This window comes from Haliaeetus albicilla, chromosome 6, assembly GCF_947461875.1.
Source record: "Haliaeetus albicilla chromosome 6, bHalAlb1.1, whole genome shotgun sequence".
Classification (NCBI taxonomy): domain Eukaryota; kingdom Metazoa; phylum Chordata; class Aves; order Accipitriformes; family Accipitridae; genus Haliaeetus; species Haliaeetus albicilla.
Window position 1 is genome coordinate 16,077,426 of NC_091488.1, and position 23,135 is coordinate 16,100,560.

At 37.9% G+C, this 23,135-nt stretch overlaps 1 protein-coding gene across 2 annotated transcripts in view; it reads left to right on the top strand.

Moving 5' to 3' along the window:
• Nucleotides 1-23,135, top strand: part of RCAN1 (regulator of calcineurin 1) — a 41,843-nt gene that overhangs the window by 13,873 nt on the left and 4,835 nt on the right. Inside the window, exons 1-3 of one of the 2 annotated variants that reach the window (XM_009913770.2) lie at nucleotides 18,939-19,191; nucleotides 21,314-21,487; nucleotides 22,489-22,648. In XM_009913770.2, the coding sequence (XP_009912072.1) occupies nucleotides 19,024-19,191; nucleotides 21,314-21,487; nucleotides 22,489-22,648 (502 nt within the window). In that variant the 5' untranslated portion in view covers nucleotides 18,939-19,023. Of the gene's footprint in view, nucleotides 1-18,938; nucleotides 19,192-21,313; nucleotides 21,488-22,488; nucleotides 22,649-23,135 lie in introns of those variants that run through there. The other variant, XM_069785165.1, reaches the window with a different exon arrangement.

Consider the following 23,135-nt stretch of genomic DNA (forward strand, 5'->3'; position numbering starts at 1 on the left):
GACAGCAAATTTTAATTTGCTAGCTGAAAATAACAATGCCTACTAAAATAAACCTCTGACCCCATAGATGATGCAGTCCTGAAGGTGTGTTTGAAGCCGAAAAGATACACAAAATGTTTGCTAGTTGAAGTGAATTAACCAGTATAAAATTATGTGCAGCTACTTAATTCTTATGCACTGCTGTGAGTCAATTTTTCCCCTCCATAATGCACAGAAGTTCAGGTGTTACCGAACACCACACTGATTTTGAAGCTTTTATCTCTGAAAATGTTCTGAACTAACTTTTTATTTAATAGCACACTTCTGTTAAGAACATTTTAGTGACTGTCTCATGGTAGATTCTTGTAGAAGTCAGTGCAGGAAATAAACAGAAATACTGAACAGTCAAGCCCCATTGTTATTTGCAATACAGGGGCGATGAAGAAGAGTCTTGTATGACATAGCTGGGACTTGATGCTATTTAGAGTCTTTTGGTCTGCAAAACAGATGATGACACTGGTGTCTGGTTTTTTTGAGGGGTGTTTCTTTCCCACAGTTAATCAGCTATTAAAGTTATTTGTAGTAGATCCATTCTTTTAAATGCCATGGTGAGTAATGAAACAGAAGGCATGTTACGCTTTAAAAAGTAAAGTCTAATGTCACTTCTAAATAAATAAATTGAAAAAATCCTAGATTATAGGAGAACCAGATGGAATGATAAGAATTAACTTCTGATCACTTAGTGGTTGATAGTAAATTGGAAAGTAGAAGCTACATAAATCTGTGCTGTCTTTGCTTCCTTGTCTCCCTTTCCTAGACTAAACGTGGTTTAAACTCCTGCAGCTCAGTGTTTGGGACCTATAGTTTAACCATAATTATTAGGAGGGCAGTTGCTCCATCACCTTATTCTTAAAAATTGCCCAAGTCTAAGCTTTAGGTACAAGGTAAAAGATCCTCTGAAAGCTAAGTCACAGAAGAACAAAAGCCAGCTGGAACACTTCAGTGCTTCAAAACTGCGATGCGATACAGCCACTTACAGATAAGCTATTGGTGGTTTGTGCTAATGTCGTCCAAAAGCTGAGGTAGTGTCAGCGGAGGAGCCGAGGTCCCTTTCAGGGCCCTGCGCACCAGGGCAGCTCTCTGTCAAGAGAACCTGCTGCTTGTGGCACTGAGGAGTTGACACAGTGCTGGGGACAGTTAACGCTGAGTGGTGGTGTTAGCTTGGAAGGTCAGCCACGTTCTTTCTGAACAGTTGGGCATACCTAATAGGAGTAAAGGCTAGAAAGAGCAAGAAGTTAGCTGTGTGACAGACCACGAGAGTTTGGGGGTAAATAGTAGTTGGATATAAAAATCTAAAACCCAAGAATGACTGTAAGCAAATAAGTGCTGAGAAGTCTTAATGTGTCATCCCAACCAGGTCACCTTAAATCTGGAAGTGAATAATCTTATTTTTTTAATAGAATGGATGTGGGACAGCAAAGTTTACTACTAAACAGACAGATCTGATTGTATTTACTTCATAATATATTGGAGCCTCATCCATATCAGACAGAAAAGGGATTACTGTAATTGCTACATCCTGCAGTTGTGTTTAATTACAGACAAAACAGTGTGCAGTAGAGCAATTTAAAAGATTCCTAGCTCCTAGTTCAGCAGTGTGGGGTGGTTTCGTTGTTGTTTTGGTTTGGTTTTTTTTTCTTCCTCTCTCCTATAAGGAAGAACATGCCCTGGAAAGCTTTGTTATTGCAAGCTGATATAGCTTTAATGTAACTGGTAGTTTCTGAGCCTCGAAACAGGCAGCTGACTCTTTCTGGTAGTTGACAATGTAGCTTCATAGCTTCTGTTGTAAATTCACAAGGCAGTGATTTCTTCAGGGAACTGCTGGTAAGATTTTCTTAATTTTTTTTTTTCCTCCCCACTTCTTTTTTCCAACACACTTAATCTTTTCATGTATTTGCACATTACTGTTTAATCTCTCTTCCCCTCCTTTCTTCCACCCCCCCACCCCCCCCCCGGTTGTTTTAAGTATCACTTTTTTGCTGACCTGGTTAGTACTTTGCATTGCATATTGTCTTATTTGAAGACTCTATAATTCTTTTGCATTTAAATCTGCAAAAACCTTGTTGTAACATTTAGGCTGCATAATGTAGAACTGGAAATGCTTGTTGTAAGCTCTTTTTTGCTCTGCCTGGCAAATTTGAAATGTCAGCTAAAATTTTCTGAGTTCGCTTTAGAAACAATGAAAGTAGTGCTTCCCTTAGAGGCTGTCAGAATCAAGTGACTTTGAGAAGAAGTGACCAGTCTGTGGTGGTTAAAAATGTAGTGTTTATGAAACTCTGACTTTTAAAAGAGTACATGTTAATCAAGCACAAACTGTTTTTATGAAGAACACCTGAGCACATTAGTATGTTTTCCTCATAGTCAAACTTGTGAAATAAAACACTTTATCTCCAAGCTTTTTACAGAAGTAGTTCAATTCATCTGGAAAAAACGATAAGCCTTAACTGTTCACATGGGAAAGATGTCTTTATTTCTGTATTTACTTAAAAGCTAAGTATACAATAGCAGTCTTTCCTTTGACTAGGACGTTGTTGTTGCAGTAACTTCATGAAGTTCCTTAGAAATACCTTGGAGAGTGGCATTAATAGCAAACAGACTAAGAATAGCTCAGGGCAGTGCCCTGAAGGGAGCTGTCTGCCTTTCTTCCTTGGCTGGAGAAAAGGCATCATGGTTGTTTTTTCCAAAACAGGGTTTGGGGGACTACAAGAACAAGTAAACAAATTTGAAAGCACTAGGGAAATCTGAGAAATTACATCCATGTTTAATATCTCACTGAAACTTCTTTATTATTTAACCTTCACTGGGAAATAGGAACAATTTTATAACAGTGGAAACCTATTTTGATCGCACTGTTCTACTTATATGTGTGATAACCTGTGTTTCTAAAAATTGGTAAAAATGAATAGAGCGTAGAATGTAAACTCTATGGAGCTTAATGGAGGTCCAGCAGAACTTGCCTGAATCAAGGACTGTAAAGCTCTCATCAAAATGAATTTTGTAAGTCATATTCAAGCCATGAGAAATTTGAGCAGTGCTTTGTTAGACTGTCTGGGAAGGGAGGAATTGGGTAATAAATTGCCCTTTTAAGCAGGAAAGAATGTCTGATGAGAGAAATCAACCTGATAGCCTTTGAATTGCACAGAGGCAGCAACCCAGATATAAATAATGTGATATGATGTTACATGTAGTTTCACTATACCCAGAGCTTATCTGCATACTGAATAAAATTAAGTTCCCTTAAATTTCTTAAAGAAAATGGGAGGAGATGAGGGTCCTGGGAACTACTTTGAAGACTCATTTGTTTAAGTAGTACCCTCCTGACTCGGACTTCATCAGACAGAGGGTAACCAGAACTTTGATCAAGTACTGAAGTCAGCCTCACTGGTGAGTGCTGTGTTGAACTGACACCACAAGGGATTTTAGAAACCACTTGGGCAAGTACTTTCAGGGAACTTGTAATTATTTCACAGTCCATCTATGTAAACAAACTCTTTGTAGTGTTGTGACTTCCAAGAAAAGAACAAACTTTTAATAGAAGATGCAAGTATTCAGAGAGGCTGTTTCTAAATTTCCTTAGAAAAAAAAATTTAAAAAAACCCCAACAAAATCCTGGTTTTTAGGGCATGTAAGGCTGGAGTTCTAGTAAATGGGGATATATAGGAAATGGAGTGAAAAGTATGCATATGTTTCAGTTTTTTCATAATATTTTTGGGGAAAAATAAGCATTGAAAATAAGCATTTAGATTTCTCTTCAAAATTTTTAAACAAAATGAAATTGCAGCCCTCCAACCTGTCGTCTTTCCCAGTTTCTCAAGACTTCTGTCTCAGATGATTTGTCAGAGAAGGTTTCCTCAGAGATGCTCCTCTTAAGAGGCCAAATAAATTTCTCACCACGTGGAACATCATTGTCACCTAAATCTTGAATCAGGCTAGTGTTTATAATTACTACCCTTCTATAAAGAAGCAAGAAGAATTGTTTGGGAAACTCCAATTCTGTTTATGAGTGCAGCTATAGATTTGGGATTCAGATGTATATACTTGACTGTTTGTTTTCTCTTCCTACATACACACTGATAGAGGATAAATGACCTTCTATTTAAACACAGTAGCCCTTTCTGGGTTAATGGAAAGGGCATTAGATCTGCTCTGAGGCTTCTTTTTGCAGGAACTGTTTGTATTTTCACTGGACACTAACAGCCTCTGGCTTTCAAGGTTGCCATAAAGTCAAATTGTTGTAACCTGTCCTCATAGTCTGACCTTCAGTTGTATTAAACAGGTAACTTTGTATTTATTGATAGTTTCAGGGTTTTTGTTGTATCATTTTGTCAGCAACATCGAAACAATGATAAATCCCTTCTAAGAGGAGCTTACAGCTAAGGACTTGATCCTCCTTTCATTTAGGAAAGTGGCAATATTATGGCATTAACTTTAACTGGGAACACAATCGAGACATAGTGATGTCAAGATCAGGACGGGCAAGAGAAGATAAAATGGACTATTAAAGGATGTACTAAGTGTAGTTACATGTTGAAGTAGAACCGTGTGTAAGCCTGGAGTAACTTGTTTCCCTAAACAAGTGTGTACATGTTTGCCACGATGGCAGTTATTCTGGGTATAGGAGTGCTTAAGTTAATAAAACCATATTTGATAGAATGAAGTCACTAAAACAAGCTGTTTGCTTTTAGAGTCTCAAAGATTCACAATTAGAAACTAGACAATGAGAATATACTACTTTACATACTGTGCAGACTTTGTGAAATGTTTTCCAGGAAAGTTGAGTACAGCTATGAATCACTTATGGAAAACCCAGTGGAATGAATTAGTCAAAGAAATATTTGAGTGACCACCCTTTGCCTTCTGCTATGAGGAAATAGTGCAGCTTTCCATGATTTTATACAAACCATGTGGCATAAAGAAGAAAAGCTATAGTTAGAATAGCAAGCAATTACAGCTGCTGCTCTTTGACTTTCTCATAGGTTTCTAAAAATGCTTATTTTGAAATAAATATGAAATTTAATATCAGACAAAAGGTGTGGGTATTTTGGGAGAAATCTTCAAATTTTTGAGATGTTAATGGAATTTCTCTACTTTCTTACCTGAACTTGCCTCTTCTACCTGTGTTTTCCTGCTGGCATAATTTAAAACGGGGGGGGGGCATTTTCACTCTCTCTTCTGAAACTTACTTGTCTTCTCTCCTTTGACTGTCAGACTTTAACTTTCAGGGTAACAAATAAGGAAAGTAAAAGACTGCACAATTGAAACAGCTATAGAAATGGAGGCTTCTGCATCGGTATTCCACATTTTAACATATTTGATAATGTACATACACTGCAGTATTGATTACTGTTGTTCAGAAGACTGTCAGAAAATGGTATCCTCATATGCAGTAAATTGGCCAAATATTTCTTTACCGGATGGTAATGAATATATTTTTTTTTCATGTTACCAGTGTAATTATCAGCCAAGTTCTACAGTCTGTTGTGTGTTTCACCCATGCAAATGCATTGAAGTGTGTGTACTTCCATGCTTTTTGCACTGGCAAGTGTGATCTGAACAGTGTTGACGATTATGGCATTACAAGACTAAAAGGGTATATCAGAAATGCCAAAAAAAGTGCGTGGGGAGAGGGAGTACAGCTTTCAGTCTTCCTTGGAGCAAATCCTGCAGTAGTTCTTGTGACACGGGCTGTTGATACAAAAGCCTAGGGGAGCTCTTGGTGTTTGGAAGGGAGTTGCTTGGACTTACTGACAGCCTTTCACAGATATGAAGCTGTGAGTATTGAATGACTGACAAGTCTCACTTTTTGCTGCTTCCTCTTCCTTGACAAGAGCTGGTTCTGCCAAAGACTATTGCATCCAAGTTCTTTTAGGGGGCTGTATAGGAAGTTGGTTTGTGTTTTGGTTTTTTGTTTGTCTGGTGTTTTGGTGCTTGCTTGTTTGTTTGGTTTTTTGTGGGCAACAGTTTGTGCATGGATATATTCTTGATTAGACTAGTTAGGTCTAGTGGAGTAGGTTGAATATTTTGTTACTTAGTAAATGAAAACTGCTGCATTCGCTTTTCCTGTTCAGCTATACTGAACTGTGTCTTGCTAACTTACTGGGTTATTTTTGAAAAAGGACAACGCAAAGGAATGGCACTTAGGCAACTTTAACTTTGCATTTCTTTGGAAAGTGGATGGGTGCCTCGTTTTCAGTTAAATACATCTGAATGACAAGAAAGGGCTTTTAAAAGTTAGTTCTTAGCCATACAAGATACCATTGAGCTGAACGCTGTCTGCCCCTGCTCTGTATACAGAATCAAGCTTGAACCTATCACTGCACTTTTCCATCCATTTGAAATCTTTTTTTTTATTCTCAATTTTTGTCCACTTTACCATGCCCCAGATAGCCACTTGTTAGTTCTTTCTGTCACTTCTGGCCTTTGCACGCTCATTCTTAAAACCAAAAGCATGCATACTGGGCCAAATACACTTTTCAGATTTACATTGCTTGCTCAGTATGCACTTCAGCCATCATGTGAAAGTTAGGAGGTGGTCCTTCTAAATTATCCTTAGCCCTCACTCATTTTTAACTTTTGTTTTGAGCTCTGGAAACTCCTGGAAAACCAAGACGATTCTTTTTCCTAAGGTAACTTCAGTGATTTTTATTTTGAAAATATTATTATAGCATGTGGATTAAGTGAGCCCCTAACTCCTGCAAGTTCCTTTGTACATATTTCACATATTGTGGAACAAACATCTGTCTTACTTTGCATTTTTGTCCTTGGCTGTCACCTTCTACAAAGTTCTGAATTCTCCCTTCTTTACATCTTGCTGCATACGCTGATACTTGTTCTAGGTTGTCTGGAGGCCCACATAAGCTGCCTGGCTGGCTTCTGCCAAGCAAAATAGCTGACAACGGAGATCTGCATGCTTCTTCCTTGGTCTTCCTACTCTGCCTAGTCCCTGATATTTTCACACAACTCTATCACAAATGTTTTCCTTAACTTTTTATCTGAGTATCATATGTGATTGAAACTTGCGAAGAGGCTCAAGACAGTCCATATTTTGCCTGCTGTCTGATGACTTTGAGAAAACTCTCCCTATCACTTTAAGGGGCATTTTTCTTCTGTGGATTTATACTTGCGTGAAGGAGCTCTTTCAGAGTAAAACACAATAAACAATGCCTTTTTTCCAGATCATTCTTAAAAGGATTAAGTAATGTCCTGAGGAGATTATCCCTGAATGATGTCTGAATATAGGGTTATAGGCTCTTAGTAATCCTCCAAGTGAACACAGAGTGCTCCTCAGAAATTCCTAACCTTTTAAGATGCTATTTGCTAATGACTGTTTTCTGCTTTCCAGGTGAGAACAAACTTCATGGGCTTTCTAACATACTTCCTAGGTTTATAGCAGTCCTAAATAATATTTGCTCTGTTTTTGTGTTTTCCAAAGAGATGCCAGCTACTCTGGACTGAATGGCTTGTAGCTCCCAAGTGCAGGATGGCTTTGAGGTATAGATGAGCGGGAAGAAATTCTAGTGCTGATCAGGTTTCAGGTGGCATTATGTGAATTGGTGATAACTGACCACCATGGTTGCTCAGTTCAGGTTAACACCTTTGTTCCAAAATGTCACCTCTTGAATGTCACCTCTCTGAAGTAGAGAGGTTTCATGGAGATGTTTCTGTAGAGGGCTCCGTTCTTTCCTCAGCAGGTTTATTCACAATCAGTTTAAAATGCTGCTTTGCAGAGGTGTTAGAGTATTTGAATAGCCTCCGTTTGTATAATCTGTCCATTCAGCCTGACAGAATGCTATGCAGTTCTTATTTACTTGCTGTGGGTTTGCCTCTTATTAAAAATATCTTTTCAATGAAACAAACTTAATTAAACAGAAGTTGTTTATCTCTTCTAAAATGCTCTCTGTATAAAATCCTAAGATACTTTTTTTAATAAGTCTACTATTCTATTTAGTCACTGCCATTTTGTGAACTTTTGGATGCTAGTTTTTAGCACTTAGAAGTCATTTTTTCCAGGTGGAATGGTGATTTCAATATGAATAGAAAAAGTTGCCAGTAAATGTACTGTATGAAAATGTTTATTTCCTTCCGGAATACTTGAATGAGGGCAAAATTGTAATCCATTTATTATGGATCATTTGAGTAAATTCCTTGCAGGAGTGGAAACATGTTGAAAAAAGACTTTAAATTTTGGAATATACTTGCCATATTAAAAAGTTTTCTAAATGAGTCTAGTTGGTTACTCAAATATTCTGTAGTGGAATTTCCAAATTACCACTTTTATGTTACCAGTCAGTGAACAGGAATTTAGTGTTTAATGCTTGGAAATGGAAGCGTAAGTCATGGATTTTTCCAAGGAAGGAATAAGCACAGTGTAGGTATTTATTTTTCAGATGGTTGGCTGGAAAACTCTCACACATTGAATCTGTAAATAGCCCCTCTGTGATAGAGCACAGCTCTTTATATTCTATTTGAACATGTGTAGGCTACATAATGCAAGCATGACAACAGTTCATGTATTTTAAGCTCCTATTAAAAAAAAAAAAAATCTTGTAAGAGTCTATTCAGTCAAAAAACAGCTACTTTCCTTCTTGGCAGTGCTTTTGGAATCTGTGTTTAAAAAAAAATCATCAGTGGGCTATTTGAATCTTTTTTTAATCCCTCAGTGGAGTAATTGTGGAGTGGATAGCTTCTGTGTGCAGAGAAATGACTGAATTCAGCACTTGGCTTCATAGAAACCTCGCTGACGTCCATAGCTGATGCACACTTTTGTGGTCAAAACTCTGGATCCCTTGGCATTATGGCTTTCTGCTGAAAGGACATGTAGCTTCAGGGTACAGTCTGTAGTTTCAGACTTCAAATAAATGTTTGTAATTGCATTAAGAACTAATTTGAGTAGGATTTATTCTTTATTCTCCTTTTGAAATAATAGCAATAGATGCAGGTAATCTTCTGGAAATTTTTTTTTTCTTCTGTCATGTGAAAAGCTGTTGACTTAAGATCAAGAAAATTAGTGAGTTAACTGGCATTCACTGGAGCAAGCCTCAGTTGCAATTCACATGTCTTTAATAGGTGAAATTTTTAAGTGAAGGGAGAAGAAATAAGGTTAGAACTTTAAAGAATTATTGATTAAATAGTGAACAAAATTGTCTCACAGGTTTTGGAGCTCCCATGAGGAAAGACTGATTGACTGTTTCAAACCATTCTCCAGAATTTTTTTATTCAAAAGAAAGTGCTCCAAAGTTGCTGTAGAGTAATCAGAGTGTAAGGCAAGCCAGTATGCTACTTCAGCAAATGTCATCAAAGAGTAATAATAGCTCTTGAAGATTCCAATCAGCTGTACTCCATCTGTGAGGGGGAGTAGTCCACAGAATGACACCTGTGTATTATCTTTGGGTGTAAGACTATACCCAAATTCTCAAAAGTCTACCAGAGTAATGTTGAGAAACAGCTTCTGGGAGGAGGGACCACCAAGACTACTGGTTTGAATAAAGGTAGCACCTTGCTGTTATGTTGCGGGAGTAAGTAAAGTATTTATTGCAGTGATGGCCCAAGCTGCCTTTTTTAACTTTCATTATCCTTGAGGAGTGTGCATCTGTTCTGGAGAAACTCCAGATCACAGAATTTCAAGACCTTCCAATAGGAAAATACAGGTGGAACTGAGGAGTGAACCCTGCTTTATCCTTCCCTACTTATTACTGTTTTGTTTAACTAGCTGTGGTGAACTGATTTGGTTTCCCAAATGTGATCATGGAAGATTAACTGCAGCTCAAAAGCTCTGGTTCTCTTTGAGTACAGTCAGATAGGAATGACTGGGTTTCCACCATCAGATGTCACTTACTTGTTCTGAAATTTTTGCTTAACATGTTATAGATGTCATATTGCAATGCACTCTGTGGAATCGAAGAGTAGAGGTAATGGTGCAAGTCATACCAAAACACAGGTTGTTGGTGTGCTCCTAGCAGCCTCCAAAATCATCAGTAGAAATGACAGCTGGCTTCAGAGTTTTGTTACATGAAAGAACTTTGGAACTCCTTGTCTAACCAGTTGATCCAAAATACCCATCAGAGATCCTTGGCCATAGGTCTGGAAACCACTAAAATACTATCTGACTGTTTCAGAACAGATTTTCAAACAAAACCTTGGTTGCTCAAAGAAAAGGTAGTTAGGCTTCTTGAACTGGTTTATCTGAACCTTTAACATGCAAAGACTCATGCTGTATAATGGTAACCCTTGATTTAGGTGTTGAGTAGGGAATAAAGATAAGCTGACACAGATTCATTCCTTTTGCTTTTTCTCCTCTGTACTGACCTTTTATCATTATCTCCTTCATTATCTAGAATGTACAAAGTGAGATAAAAATATCTTGACTTTTTTTGGTCTTTTCAGAAAAGTTTCAGTGGATATGGAAGCATATTGAACCAAAAATGCCACTTGCCTTTTAGCCTTGCTGTGATGATCAGTGTGTGTTTCATAAAGCCAGAGCGCCAGACATATTTGTTTTCCTCAAGCAATATTTAAAAGACTAGGATGCTGACATCAAGCTTTTACTCTAACAAACATGTTATAAAACATGTGTACATATATTTAGAAGACATAGTCTTTAATATATGAATCTGGATCATAACCCTGTCCAATCATGTCAAAATTTAGTTCTTAAAAACTAAACCTGTTTTGTAAAATGTATTGTCTTCATCACTGTACTTATACATGTATGTATCAAAACAGATCACAGCTTACTGGCTTAGGTTTTTTAAATTGTAAACCAAATTTAGGTTCAGTGTTCTGTTAGTGCTTTTCATTTATGTTGTGGATGCTGCATCTAGCTCCAGGGTGGAAAGCAGGAATTTTGAAAGTGTGTGCTTGCTACTGGAACACCTGGATATTGGGGAGCTTTGACCACACTGGCTTCAATTTGATAGGGTTTGAATAAAATACTCTGAGTTGTGGGACTGGATTGTGACACACTGCTGGATCACTTACTGGGGTGTTCTTCCCTCTTACCACGAGAGAGATTTGGGGAACTTGGTTTCTGTGTCTTTCGCTCTACATCTGTTCTTGTAAGCTGTCGCGAAGTGATTGTCTTTATGCAAGAAATTCCATTCCTCACCACTTCTTGTTTCAGCTGCTGAAGATGGTTCTACTTATGCCACTGTCAACGTTTAAATATATCTAGGTTAACACTAAAGGCCCATTTCTCTGAAATTTGGTCCCTGTTCAGTCTTAAAACATGGTATCTTTTAGATACCAGTGTACAAGCCCAGCACCAACATTTCCTCAATGCCCATTAGCTCACCCTAAAGCATGGGCGATGTGCAGAGGCAGCATCAGAGTGCAGCGCTCCAGCTGTGGTAAGTGTCAGAATATGTATGACGTGCTTTAAGAATGCATGAATCCAAATCAAAGTATGTGCCCTATCCCCTGGACCTCTCCCTCTGCTGAATCTAACTTATAAATAACTTTACAGCTGTTCCCTCTTTACAAAACAAAGTGTTCATCTTCAGAAGGTGCCCCCTTGCTCAAGAAATAATTATCCGAAGGGCCGTTTTTGTTTTAGTAGCTGATGTGTATATCATGTCTTTTCTTTCTTTCTTAAATTATTTCATCTTGCAAATCCACCTATCTGATAATTACTGTCTAGATTATTTTTTTTCCCATACTGGTATTCAAATAAATAACCTTGAAAAGGTCACATGGCTGATGATTTTTCCTCGTTACAGTGGTAGGAAGAATACCTCATGCTTCCTTTACTTCATAGTTACACAGTGCTTATGAGATACTACTTTCTATCTTGGGGGGTGCGGGAACTTTTTTTTTAAACAAAGAACTTCCTTCAATTCTGCTGTAAATAGTTTACAGATGCTTTTTCTATAGTATGCAAAAATGGCCTATTAACACATTTTGGTTTAAAAGCCCTTGTTCTTTTTTAGTTCATAATAAATATAGATGATCTTTGGAGAATTTTCCTGTCTTTCCACTTTTTTAATCGCCACTCTGAGGAAAGGATTTATATAGATACCTATATTTATAGAAGCCTTCAACAAGTTTAAGTTAGAAGAGAAGAGTTGTTTAAGGATTTCCTGCCCTTCCCTTTCCATAGTTCGCCTTTTCCAGTGTGGCATGTGCACTGCTTCTGGGATGAGTTACGGACTGTACTATTGTCCCCACCACCTTTTCTTTCCCCTTTCTGCCTTAAATAGAAAGAAATAATCAACACTGCAACTGCATCTGGCCATGGGAATGAACTTGTTTGTATTTGTCTTGGTTAAAGATCATCATCTTGGTCTTTGGCTTTTTATTTTCTGGGGTTTTTTTTCTTTTTTTTTTTTTTTTCCTTGCAGCTTCCCACCCCCCCCCCCCCCTGTAATGGATCGAACTATAATATTGCTGGACAGTCTTTTTCAGGTATTCTCCTATACTTTTAAGAAGCATCTTGTTGAAGTTTCTTTTGATTACTTGAAACGAAATTCTCTCCCTGTGGTGGGGGTGAGGGAAACATTTATGATTGGCCTTGCAAGAACTTTATCCTTCCCTTTTTCAGGCCCCTACCCAATTACTGCAAAAAGAGTTGGTGTTTCAGTATGTGCTCTCTCTCCTGTAAATACATTACCTGTAGATAATTTTGTAATTAAAGTGAATCAGTTAATGAATTTAAACAGAAATAAATACAGGAGAAATAGGTAGAGTTTTTTGAAAAACTTGTTTTGATTGGCATTTATCCTTTTATAATTTTAGTTATATAAAGGTATTTGAGTCAAGCACCCCTTGCGTCTTAAGCATGTATATCGTCTTAGTAAAGGTGCAAAATCTTCATAGCTTTTCTGCTTGCTTTGACATGTTTTGCCTAAAATCTTAGAAAATGGCCACTCCTGCTCAGTTTTCTGTTTGAAAGAGGATAAGGTTTTCCTGGAACAGCTAAAAGTCTAAACGAGAGGTGGCACTGCACCCTAGATACATGGCCTTTAATTTTTATGGTCAACTGTGTGTAGCTGTGTCTATCCACCATAAGTATCTATGCTAACATACAAAGTATGCTAGTGATAATTGTGCTCAACTAGTGCTCTGATAAATATTGCTGACAAGTATTCAAGCTTTATTTCTGAAAAGTTGCTTTTTAGATATGAAAATATTGTCCAATAGTTCAGAGTTTTATAGCCATTGAATACTTTTTTCAAATGGTGCTTCTATATAGTAGTGACGTAACTTGATGTAGTACAGACAGGCTTTTCTTTTGTGTACCCTATTATGTGGAATCAGATGCTTAAATTTTGTTAAAACTGCACAAATTTTTGTCTCTATTTTTATGACTGGAAATTCAGTGACTAAAATACTTGTAAGCGTATGAAATAGTGAATGGTCATGTGTTTGCTGTTCTACCTTATAAACAAAGTTAATGAGAGGAGCTGATGATGACAGTCTTAACTCCATGCTTCATGCCCTTTTTTCCATTTTGTCATTGTGTGGGTGTTACCTTTACTTAATACACTGCACGTAGCTCTGTGTAATTCGGAAAACGAGTTTGTGTACTTGTATTGCTGTGCTCTGTGATTTCTTTACTGTAAATAATTTGTAGCTACTATCTGTGCAGTTTATTCCGTAATACTAAAGATTCTTTTTCTGCTTGTTAAAAGTGTTTTGTTGCAGATTATTTCTCTGCTGATGTACTAACTCAGGGTATATACTTATTTCACTTGTAGTATCTTTCTGATGATCTGATGAATGCGTAGAATATAAAATCAACGAGTACGCAACTTTGAAAAACTTAAAGTTTTTCATAACCACAAAGCAGAAGAAACTGGCCATTAACATTTTCAGTTGTATGATAATTCTGACTCCCTTCTCCCTGTGTTTCTGATCTGGGTTTGCCTGGCATGGAGAAATTTGTACGACTGAGTTAAGGGCTGTGTTACCACTTGACTGCATGAGTAGGTGTATAGCTGTTCCAGTGTTCTGGATTAGACATCGAGGTTGCCAGTCTCTCAATGCTCAGGCTATTGTAAGGGTTTTGAGGACAAAAGTATACTTAAGTATGATTGATCTGCCAGTTAATTTTACTTTAGAACAAATCCTGTCAGACTTGCAGAAAGAAATCATGTGCAGGTTTCCTTTCAGTCATGTTTGTTTTGGGGGGATTTTTTTTGGTGGGGGAGAGGGAAGGGGTGTTGATTCACTTTGGGCTAGTAAAATGATTCTAAGAACTGTGCAGACATTTTAAGGCAAGTGACTTAACTCATTGCCCTCATTCCTGGCTCTTTGGTTGAGCCAGCCGGCATTGATGTGACTTCTTTTGCTCATCAAGTAAGTTTCGAAACAAACACCACAAAACAAACCTCCACATAAAAAACCACTTCTTGAATCCCAAGGGCAGGGAAAAGAAGGTTTGCCAATGATGGAGAATGTTACTGTTTCCTGATGGCAGTGTTACTTTGCAGAGCACCCTTAAAGGCAGTAGAGAAAAATACACCATCAAGGACACGCTCATTAGCCCTTCATATGTTAATTTGCTTACTTTTTCAGTGGGTCTGAGTTCTGGGGATTTTTTGTTTATACCTGAATGTGTGATGAAGCCACACTCTAGATTAGTGTTAAGTTCTAGAAAGGAACATTTATTAGCTTTTCCCATTCTCTCCTTCAGCATGCCTGTCCCCTGCAGATGCATAGCACCCCTGCTCCTGTGCTGACGAACAGTGCAGGTTAGAATGTCATCTGAATTCAGGCGTGTGCTAGTGCACACAGAGCAGAGCTTACTGACCCTAGACATGCATGGGTAGCTGTGGAAGCTGTTTAGACTTTACTGCTGCCCTTCCCTCTCCTTTCCCAACCACTAGGAAAATGAAACCAGTAAGTATGATTATTCGTTCTAGATAACTTCGCAGATGTTTATCCCTGTCGTAAGTAAGGGCTAAGGCAAGATAATTAACATGAAGACAGGAATAGAGACTATATGTTGATAGCAAACCATCAGCAAGTATATATAGCGGGAGTACAGGGATTACACAAAGAGCACCCTCCCAGGGCAATTTTAAAAGTCTGCCAGGGATGAGAGAAAAAAATGGACTATATTGTTCTGATTTATAGCTCATTAGGTGATCATTTTATTCGATTACAGAATTACCAACATGTTAATTTTCTTCCTCAGATTGTTAGCTTTGCTAATGTAGTTATCGGCAATGAACAGTCATTTTTGACTTGCCTTTTTTTCTACTTCTGTGGTCTCATTTCTTCCTCTTCTGTGCCTTACCTATTTTACTGCATGTGGATATTAAATTATAGAACTATTTATGGCATTCAATCATTTTGTGTTCCCACTATTCCATATACTCATTTAACTCCTTTCTCCTTTCACCCCCGAAAGTAATCAAAAAATGGTCTCTTAAATTTCTCTGCCTGGAAAGTGCTGCTAGTGGCGGATCTGTCAGGTGCTATTGATGTTAAGGGAGTGCTTTAGGTCTTCATTGAGCATCTTGTCTGCAATTTTTAGAACTCAACTTTTAAAACTTGAGCCCCAGAATCTGTACCTTTCAAGGGGAAGGTGAAACCTGAGAAAGCAGGGCTGACCATGTTGTCATACTATTCTTACCTGTTTGGTTTCCCTGATTCTTGTTGCCCAAAGTACAGCAGCATCCCACTGCACTCAAGAAGTTTGTGTTAGTACCAGACATTATTTGGTATCAGGATAAGAGCTTATATCTTTAAGCAGGTGACCTCCCTGCCCTTGTTCTTTTTCTGTAGGTCACTAGGGAGTCTCAAAAAGGAGACAGTGGCAAACTCTCTGAAGACAAGGAAGAAGAAAAACTGCACTCTGATAGCATCAGAATATCAAATCCAGAAGTTCTGATAGTCTTGCCCTGTTCTTGTTCCAGCCAGTTCATTAGCGTGTGGTTAACAAATGTTACAGGACCTGAACACCACAGAACAAACATTGCAACACTGTCAGGATTTTGTAATGGTTGTTTTGTAGTTTTGACTCTTGGTTTCTACAGTACATCTCAGGGCTGTCAACATAATGCTGCTGCCTTAAAACTTTGTTAAATGAAGCAGGGATAGTGAGATTTTTTTTTTATTTTGAGAAAGTAAGTCCTTCGGTTTGTTTTTTAGTAGTTCAAGGTAGTTTATTTAATCCACTAATTGAGACATTGTAGACTGCGTTTTTGTTCTAATAGATCATAGCAGTAAGGATTTTGGGCCACTTCAAAGTGATTTTTTTTTTTAATTTATTTTTTTCCCCAGAATACTAGTTCTCCATTTATTCTGTGTTGTGAATGGAGTGTTAGTATGCAACCGTCTTTTTTTGCCCAAATTGTTTCTTTAAGAATGACTGATGACACAACCTTACCAAAAAATAACGATGATAATGATAAAATGGAGCAGACTAGGACTGGTTTCTAAACAGGCAAAGTAAAAACCTAGTGTGCATGAGTAGAAGACTCAATGTTTATTTTAAATCTGGAGAACACTGTGTGAAAAAATTGTTTTGTGAGGTGTTAAATGTTCTCAAAAGTAGTTGGTTTGTTTACAGCTAAGACAGTAATACAGCAGGCTATAGTCCTGGTTTAGATGACAAAGTTATATTTGAAAGATGGCTGTAGTAAGACTTGTAAAATCATTTTCCTTGGGCCTCAGTAATGTGCAGGTGGCCTTGAGGATAGCGATCAGAGGTATTTTTAATGTCTTACTCTTCATGGGATCTGGGCATAAAAATGTAAGTCGAGTTACAAAGGGATGCAAGTGCCTAGGATTTACTTGTCCTACTTTAAGCTGTGAAGTCCAAAATAGGGCTTTTGAAGACTTGTACAATCACTGGACTGCTAGGAAGCTTTGACATGCTTAGCTATATAAAGGTTTGCAGCTAGGTTGACAAAGCCTTCGTTCTGTTGAGCAGCTCAGGGCCTACACAGGAGGCAGTTTGAGGCTCTACAAAAGAAATATTCTTTCCACCTGTCACCCACAGAGATGCTGCAGTCATCTCAGTAGCCTCAGAGTATGCCAAATGACTCTGACTCAGTAGCAGGTTAAAGGGGGGACCTTCTTTACTTTCTTATCAGTAGCTAAACATTCACCTAGGGCGTGGAAAGCCTGTTTTCCTTTTATGCTCAGGTGATTCATGGCCATTTTTTCCAGATGAGCATCCTCACTGCTGGTCTGTGGAATTATGCTTGGTGCTTCCACTTCCAAAGTCTTTAAGACACTTGATGACCTAATTCTAGGGCAAGGGCAGGATTCAAGACATACTTGGCATGATTTTCTGTGTGAGCTCGGGTGGTTCACTGCTTGGCATGATGGCTGTTTATGAATCCTCTTCTTAAGTATCTGTGCTTCTGGCTACAGGTCATGAATTTGGGAACTCAGACCTGTTCTCCCTGTATGTGTGTCCGGTCCAGATGTTGGCAGCGTTGAGTGGCTGGATAGCCACCACATCCCATCATCCTGGGAACTCCGAGAGAGGAAAGGAGCTACTTTTTCTTCCTTACTGTCCTTCAGGCACCCAGTATGTTAAGAGGCTTGCTACCTATTACTTTCTTCTGGAGTTGAGTTTAATCTCACTGACAGCATCTACACCAGTTGTTGAATTTTCCTTCAGAGCACCTTCTCTTTTCCTGAGCTGAGCTTATTTTTAAGCGAGGGATTCTAAGGAGAGGTTCTAGGAAGTTGGTCTGTGTAGTCTTTCATGCTAAGGTAACTTTTATGCTAAGGTAGCTTTGCAGTAGCAGAGAGTTTGACTACTAAATGGGGATTTTAGCCTGTGGCACAGTAAGCATCCTTAACTTTAAGCAAGTAAGTAGAGCCCATGGAAACGGAGAAGGCTATTCATTTGAATAGTTATATATGATTAAATATTTATGAAATCAGGTTTTAAACTTATGACTGTCTGTTGTTTGCAAGTATTTCATAAAACTTGATGCTTCTGTCATAGCCCCATGTTACAGTAAAATGAAATAAATGCACTTATAATTTTGACTTCATTATAAATTTTGATCTGAAGCTGCATAGGAGAGTTTCAAATAGCTTGTAAAAGCTTAATCTTAAACTTAGTGAATTACTTTAAATGTTAATTTTTTTTAAAATGGTTCTTGATTAAAAAAATAAACCAACCCACACAAAAGGAAAACCAAAAAAACCCAACCCCAAAACCCCACCCCAAAACTTGTGTCCTGTGCTACTTTTTGGGAAATGTTCTGAAACTGGGATACAAATAAACCAGAAAATATCAGCAGTGTGGGTTTCATACCTTATCACTGCTACTGGTAGTTCAGGTTGTCTCATAAAACCCTAACAGCAGATTTGTGATGAAGCTCCTGTTAAAACAAACCAACCAACCAACCTCCAAAACCCCACAACCCCTAACCATCCCAAAACAAAAAACCTCAACAGTTTGAGGCTTGGAATGAGTTTTTAATAAAGTGAGAATGGTAATTAGTCCATATAGTTGCTTTGAAGAAAGCTTCAAAATGAATTCTCACTGTAATGGGGGGAAAATATATTTTCCCAAATCAATTCCTCCTAATCTCCAAGTTTCAGTCCATGTATTTTTTCCACAAAATTACCAAAAGCTATTGACCTGAGGGATTTGTTTTCCGTTCCAAAGTCTTGAAATTTTCCTCCTGGCTAATTACAGCCTATTACTCTAGACTTTGGTCCTTTAGCAGTAACATTTTCCATCTTAAGATGGGTTGTCCCATTCCAGTGAAGAGCATGTTGTCTGAGTGCTGAATGGAATTACTACCAGTGGAAACTATGCTGCAAGAGGCTCGATAAAGCAGCTGCTGTGCAAACCTCAGCTGTTTTTTCCATCCTCCTGAGCACTGGTAATTAGCATAGGGAAGCTGACTAATGTGCTGACGTCACCTCTTTCCAGTCGCAGCTTACATTTTGTTCCTGACTGCCTCAAAGCATGCAGGACTTTGTTCAGGAATTCGCTGTCACATACAGGATGCTCTGAAACCGTTTTTTTTTTTTTTTTTTGAGGGGCTGGACTTGCTTCCTTTATAAATGCTGCCTGCAGGACCAGCGGCTTCCTTAAAAGTCATTGGTTTCTGCGGAACAGCAAGTACCACTTTGGTGAAGCACAAAATGCATTTTAGAAATTTTAACTACAGTTTTAGTTCTCTGATTGCCTGTGTGGCAGATAGCGATGTCTTCAATCAAGCAGAAACAAGGGTATGCTTTATCTTTTGTGTATTATTTCTGTGAACTACTGGAATACTAAGTATGTAGATGGTGTTTCAAATTGTTTAAAATACGGATGCCTTGATAGCTTTTCGACTTGGAAGAAAATTTCAGTTTGATGTAAGGGTCTTGGGTCTTATAAGTCTGCAGTAGTATGCTTTGATGTGAATGACACTAACTTTGGAAATTATTAGATCTTAAGCTATGTGTTTTTGAAAATTGTCAAAAGTTTACCTCCAGATTTACTTGACTGTCTCTATAGTGTATTCTTCACTTGCATATGAGTTTTCAGCAAATGTTTACATTATAGTTTTGGTAGTAATATTCACATAATTTATAGTACACTTTATACTTTTCATGGGATTTTTTTGGCTGGCACTGTAGTTAAGAGCATAATGTTAACAGTATAAGAAGTCCTCTCAGATTTATATTTAACTGATTAGAATTAATATAATGTAAGTAATCCAGCCCTGATACAGTGAATTGTTGACTGCTAAGATACCTTAAGGACAAAAATAACATTTTATTTAGTGTCATATTGCTAGCATGACATTTATGACCTCTATAATTACACACATTTTAAAAAAACTTATATATATTGAACAAATCTTGCAGGTAGTCTCTGAATTTAAATGATGAATGTGAACTTTAGAATGCAATTTAGCGTGGGTTTAGCTTACTTTACATGGTTACATTCAGCTCTCTCTGGAGTACAGGAGGCTAACAAATAGCGGCATTGTGTGCCTGTATTTGACCAGGTCCTGGTCTTGTTTCAGAGCTCATTTTGAAGAAGCTTAAGTGTGGCTCAGCAAGAAGCAGGACAGCTCTGATATTTTCAAATATCTTTGAAATACAATGGTTCTGTATACAGCTGTGGCGAGTTTGTGAAGCAGAGCTTTTCAGGAAGGAAGATGAAATTTTGAAGTAGTTGCTGCCTCCTTATGTAGTCTTTGTTGCTTTTTTTCCTACTAATTCAAAATGTAACAGTAAAAAAAAAATGAGGCAATGTGATTTTGCATACTTGTTTATTTTGGCTTTGTACTGAAATTCTAGTAAGCTTTTATGAAGGGAAAATATCTGAAATCTGAATGCGTTATCTATTGCCATCACTGGAATAAGGCTTGTGACTGGTTACTGTGTTCTCAATGTGAGCCTGAAATGCTTTGCAAGAGCGTGGCAGCTTCTCCTCCTTTGGTCTGGCATCCTGAAGTAAGAGTGGAAGCACTCTTCATATAAATGATATGAAAAATAGCCAAGTCAGGTTTGCATAGATGCCCTAGGAGCACAAACGCAAAGTGCAAAATGGAGATAGCCAGCTGTTGGTAAAGGTGCTTCAGTGTTTTCATGCAGACAGGACAGCAAAGTAACTCAGCTGCAGATCTATGAAGGTATGAGGTTTTGGTCCAGTTCCTACTCTTACCACACAGTCAAAACAGAAAGTGTGTCAAAGGCCCTTCAGGAGCTGTATGGTTAGTACTTAAGATTTTTTTAGGAAGGATAGTGGGAGCCTTTTTAGAATTCGGTTCCAGAAATAGAAAAGGCTATTAAACTAGAGTTCAGTAATAATATGTTCATTTTCCTAAATGAAAGTAGCAGCTATTAAAACAGGAGCTGTTCCTGAACTTTATTATGCATGCTGAGTCACCAAAGAAAACTACATTTACCTTGCAAATACGCTTTTTTCATTTTCCTCTCTTGAAACTGTTGTGTTGGCTTCCTTGAAAATTGCACACTTAGACAAAGGCATGCTTGGCAGACTTTTTTCAAGGCCTTTGGATATTAATTTTGTAAGACAAGCATTTCTTTTCAATATCTTACCAATACTACTATTTCTGTTATGTCATTAAATCAGAGTGTCATGTCCAACACTTATTAATGACAATAATCTATTTTTTAATATGGAAAAAAAAAAAGCTGGTATAGAGAAAACAAGTGATACGTTAGAAAAATTCGTGATAAAAAGAGAGAAGAAGAAAACTAAATCTAAGCTGTTATAAATACATCAATATTCGAAAGTGGTAGTATGCCCCTACTACTAACTGCAATTTCTTTCTGTATTTAGAGAAAATGTAGTGTTCCATATTCACTTTCTTCTCTGGTCCTTTCTTTTCAGGCCAAATTTGAATCGCTGTTTAGAACATACGACAGAGATATCACCTTTCAGTATTTTAAGAGCTTCAAAAGAGTACGAATAAATTTCAGTAACCCTTTATCTGCAGCAGATGCTAGAATCCAATTGCACAAGACAGAGTTCCTTGGAAAGGAAATAAAACTGTATTTTGCTCAGGTAAGTCTTTTTGTGATTACCTTTACAAGGTACTAGAGCATAACTTACTCGTGATAAGCTTCCACAGGTCTTCAGTCACGCTAATGAACACTTAATTTTTTCAGTTTGATTAGGGAATCACAGATTGTTCCAAAGCTACAAGTACTTGGAGGCTGTTGTATGTCTTGCATTTATGTCTCCCTCTGTATTGTTTTGATAACCTTGGGGAAAGGGAGTAGATGATAGTAATCGGTACAGTCAAAGATAGCTTAACGGGGAGGGGGAAGCCAAGTGTGCGCTGCCAACAGTACATGCGCACACACACGCGTGCTCAAGTAGTATCTGAGGGAATCCAAAGTGTAGAGCTGCATGTTCAGGACTCCACCTGTTGATCCTGCTCTCACTACTGCAAATCGTTTGTTTAGCACATGTTTGTACTTGGAGATCGCCATCAGTGCAGCTCTATAGCTGGCTAGCATCTGCTGCTAAAGATGTGAAACTCTCAGGTTCTGGTAATCTGGGTGCTTTTTGGTAGCTGCTGTGTATTTTCCTCCGTAAATTTAATGGGAAAATTAATCTATGTGTGTCTGTTTCAGATGTCCCTAGGGACAGTCCTGAAGGAGCCAGTTTATTTATATACCTTCTAGAATTCTCACCACTCTCACTTGTGGTAATGAGTTTCAACACCATTTGTCATTAGGCCTTAAAGCCCATATCCAGCTTCCTCCTACTTCGGTATTTTAAGGACAGATACTTTCTGGTGAAATTTTTTGTAAAACTCCATAATGAGAAGATGCGGATGTGCATACTTCATTGCATGTTTCATCAGAGTTAATGAATGTGGTGGCTTGTCTGTATTTTGTATACTGGATCTTTCATATAGCTCTCTTCAGTAATGTAGTTACATGCTGCCACCTTGAGTGCCTGTTACAGCATAACATCTATCCAGACCTTAAAATTCCTCATGAATGACGGATTCATTGATAACAGTGAAACAGCTTTGGCTTTTATGCTTTTTTCAGACTTTGCACATTGGAAGCTCACATTTGGCACCACCAAATCCAGACAAACAGTTTTTGATTTCACCTCCTGCCTCTCCACCTGTTGATTGGAAGCAAGTAGAAGATGCTACTCCAGTTATTAACTATGACCTTTTATACGCTATCTCCAAGTTAGGACCAGGTAAGAAGGAGTAGAAACACTAGAATTTTGGTTCAATAAAACACCCTTTAAACTTTCTGAATTTCTAGAACTTTTCAAATGAATTACTATCTACCAATTAAATTTGTAATATCAGAAAAAATATTAGTAAACAGTAGTTTCTTACATATGTAGTAATTCCACAGGATCACTTGTAGGGCCCAGACCTCCACAATGTGGTCTCTTTTGTGATTTGCAGAGAGCACGAATTCTGCTTCAATAATACGTTAGCTTGTTCATCAGAATTTTCAAGAAGCGTTTCCTAAAAATGAATAGGCAATTGTGTAGTTACATACCTTTTGAAGGGATGGAGAAGTCCAGTTTCAGACTAAGACAATGAACCAGTTAACAGCTGTGTAGCTCTGTGCTAGAATTACCTCTGCATCTGAGACAGTACTATCTGTAGGAGGGAAACAGTCACTATCAACCTAATTTTCTTTTGGAGTTAATAGGGAGAAGTTTCTGCCAA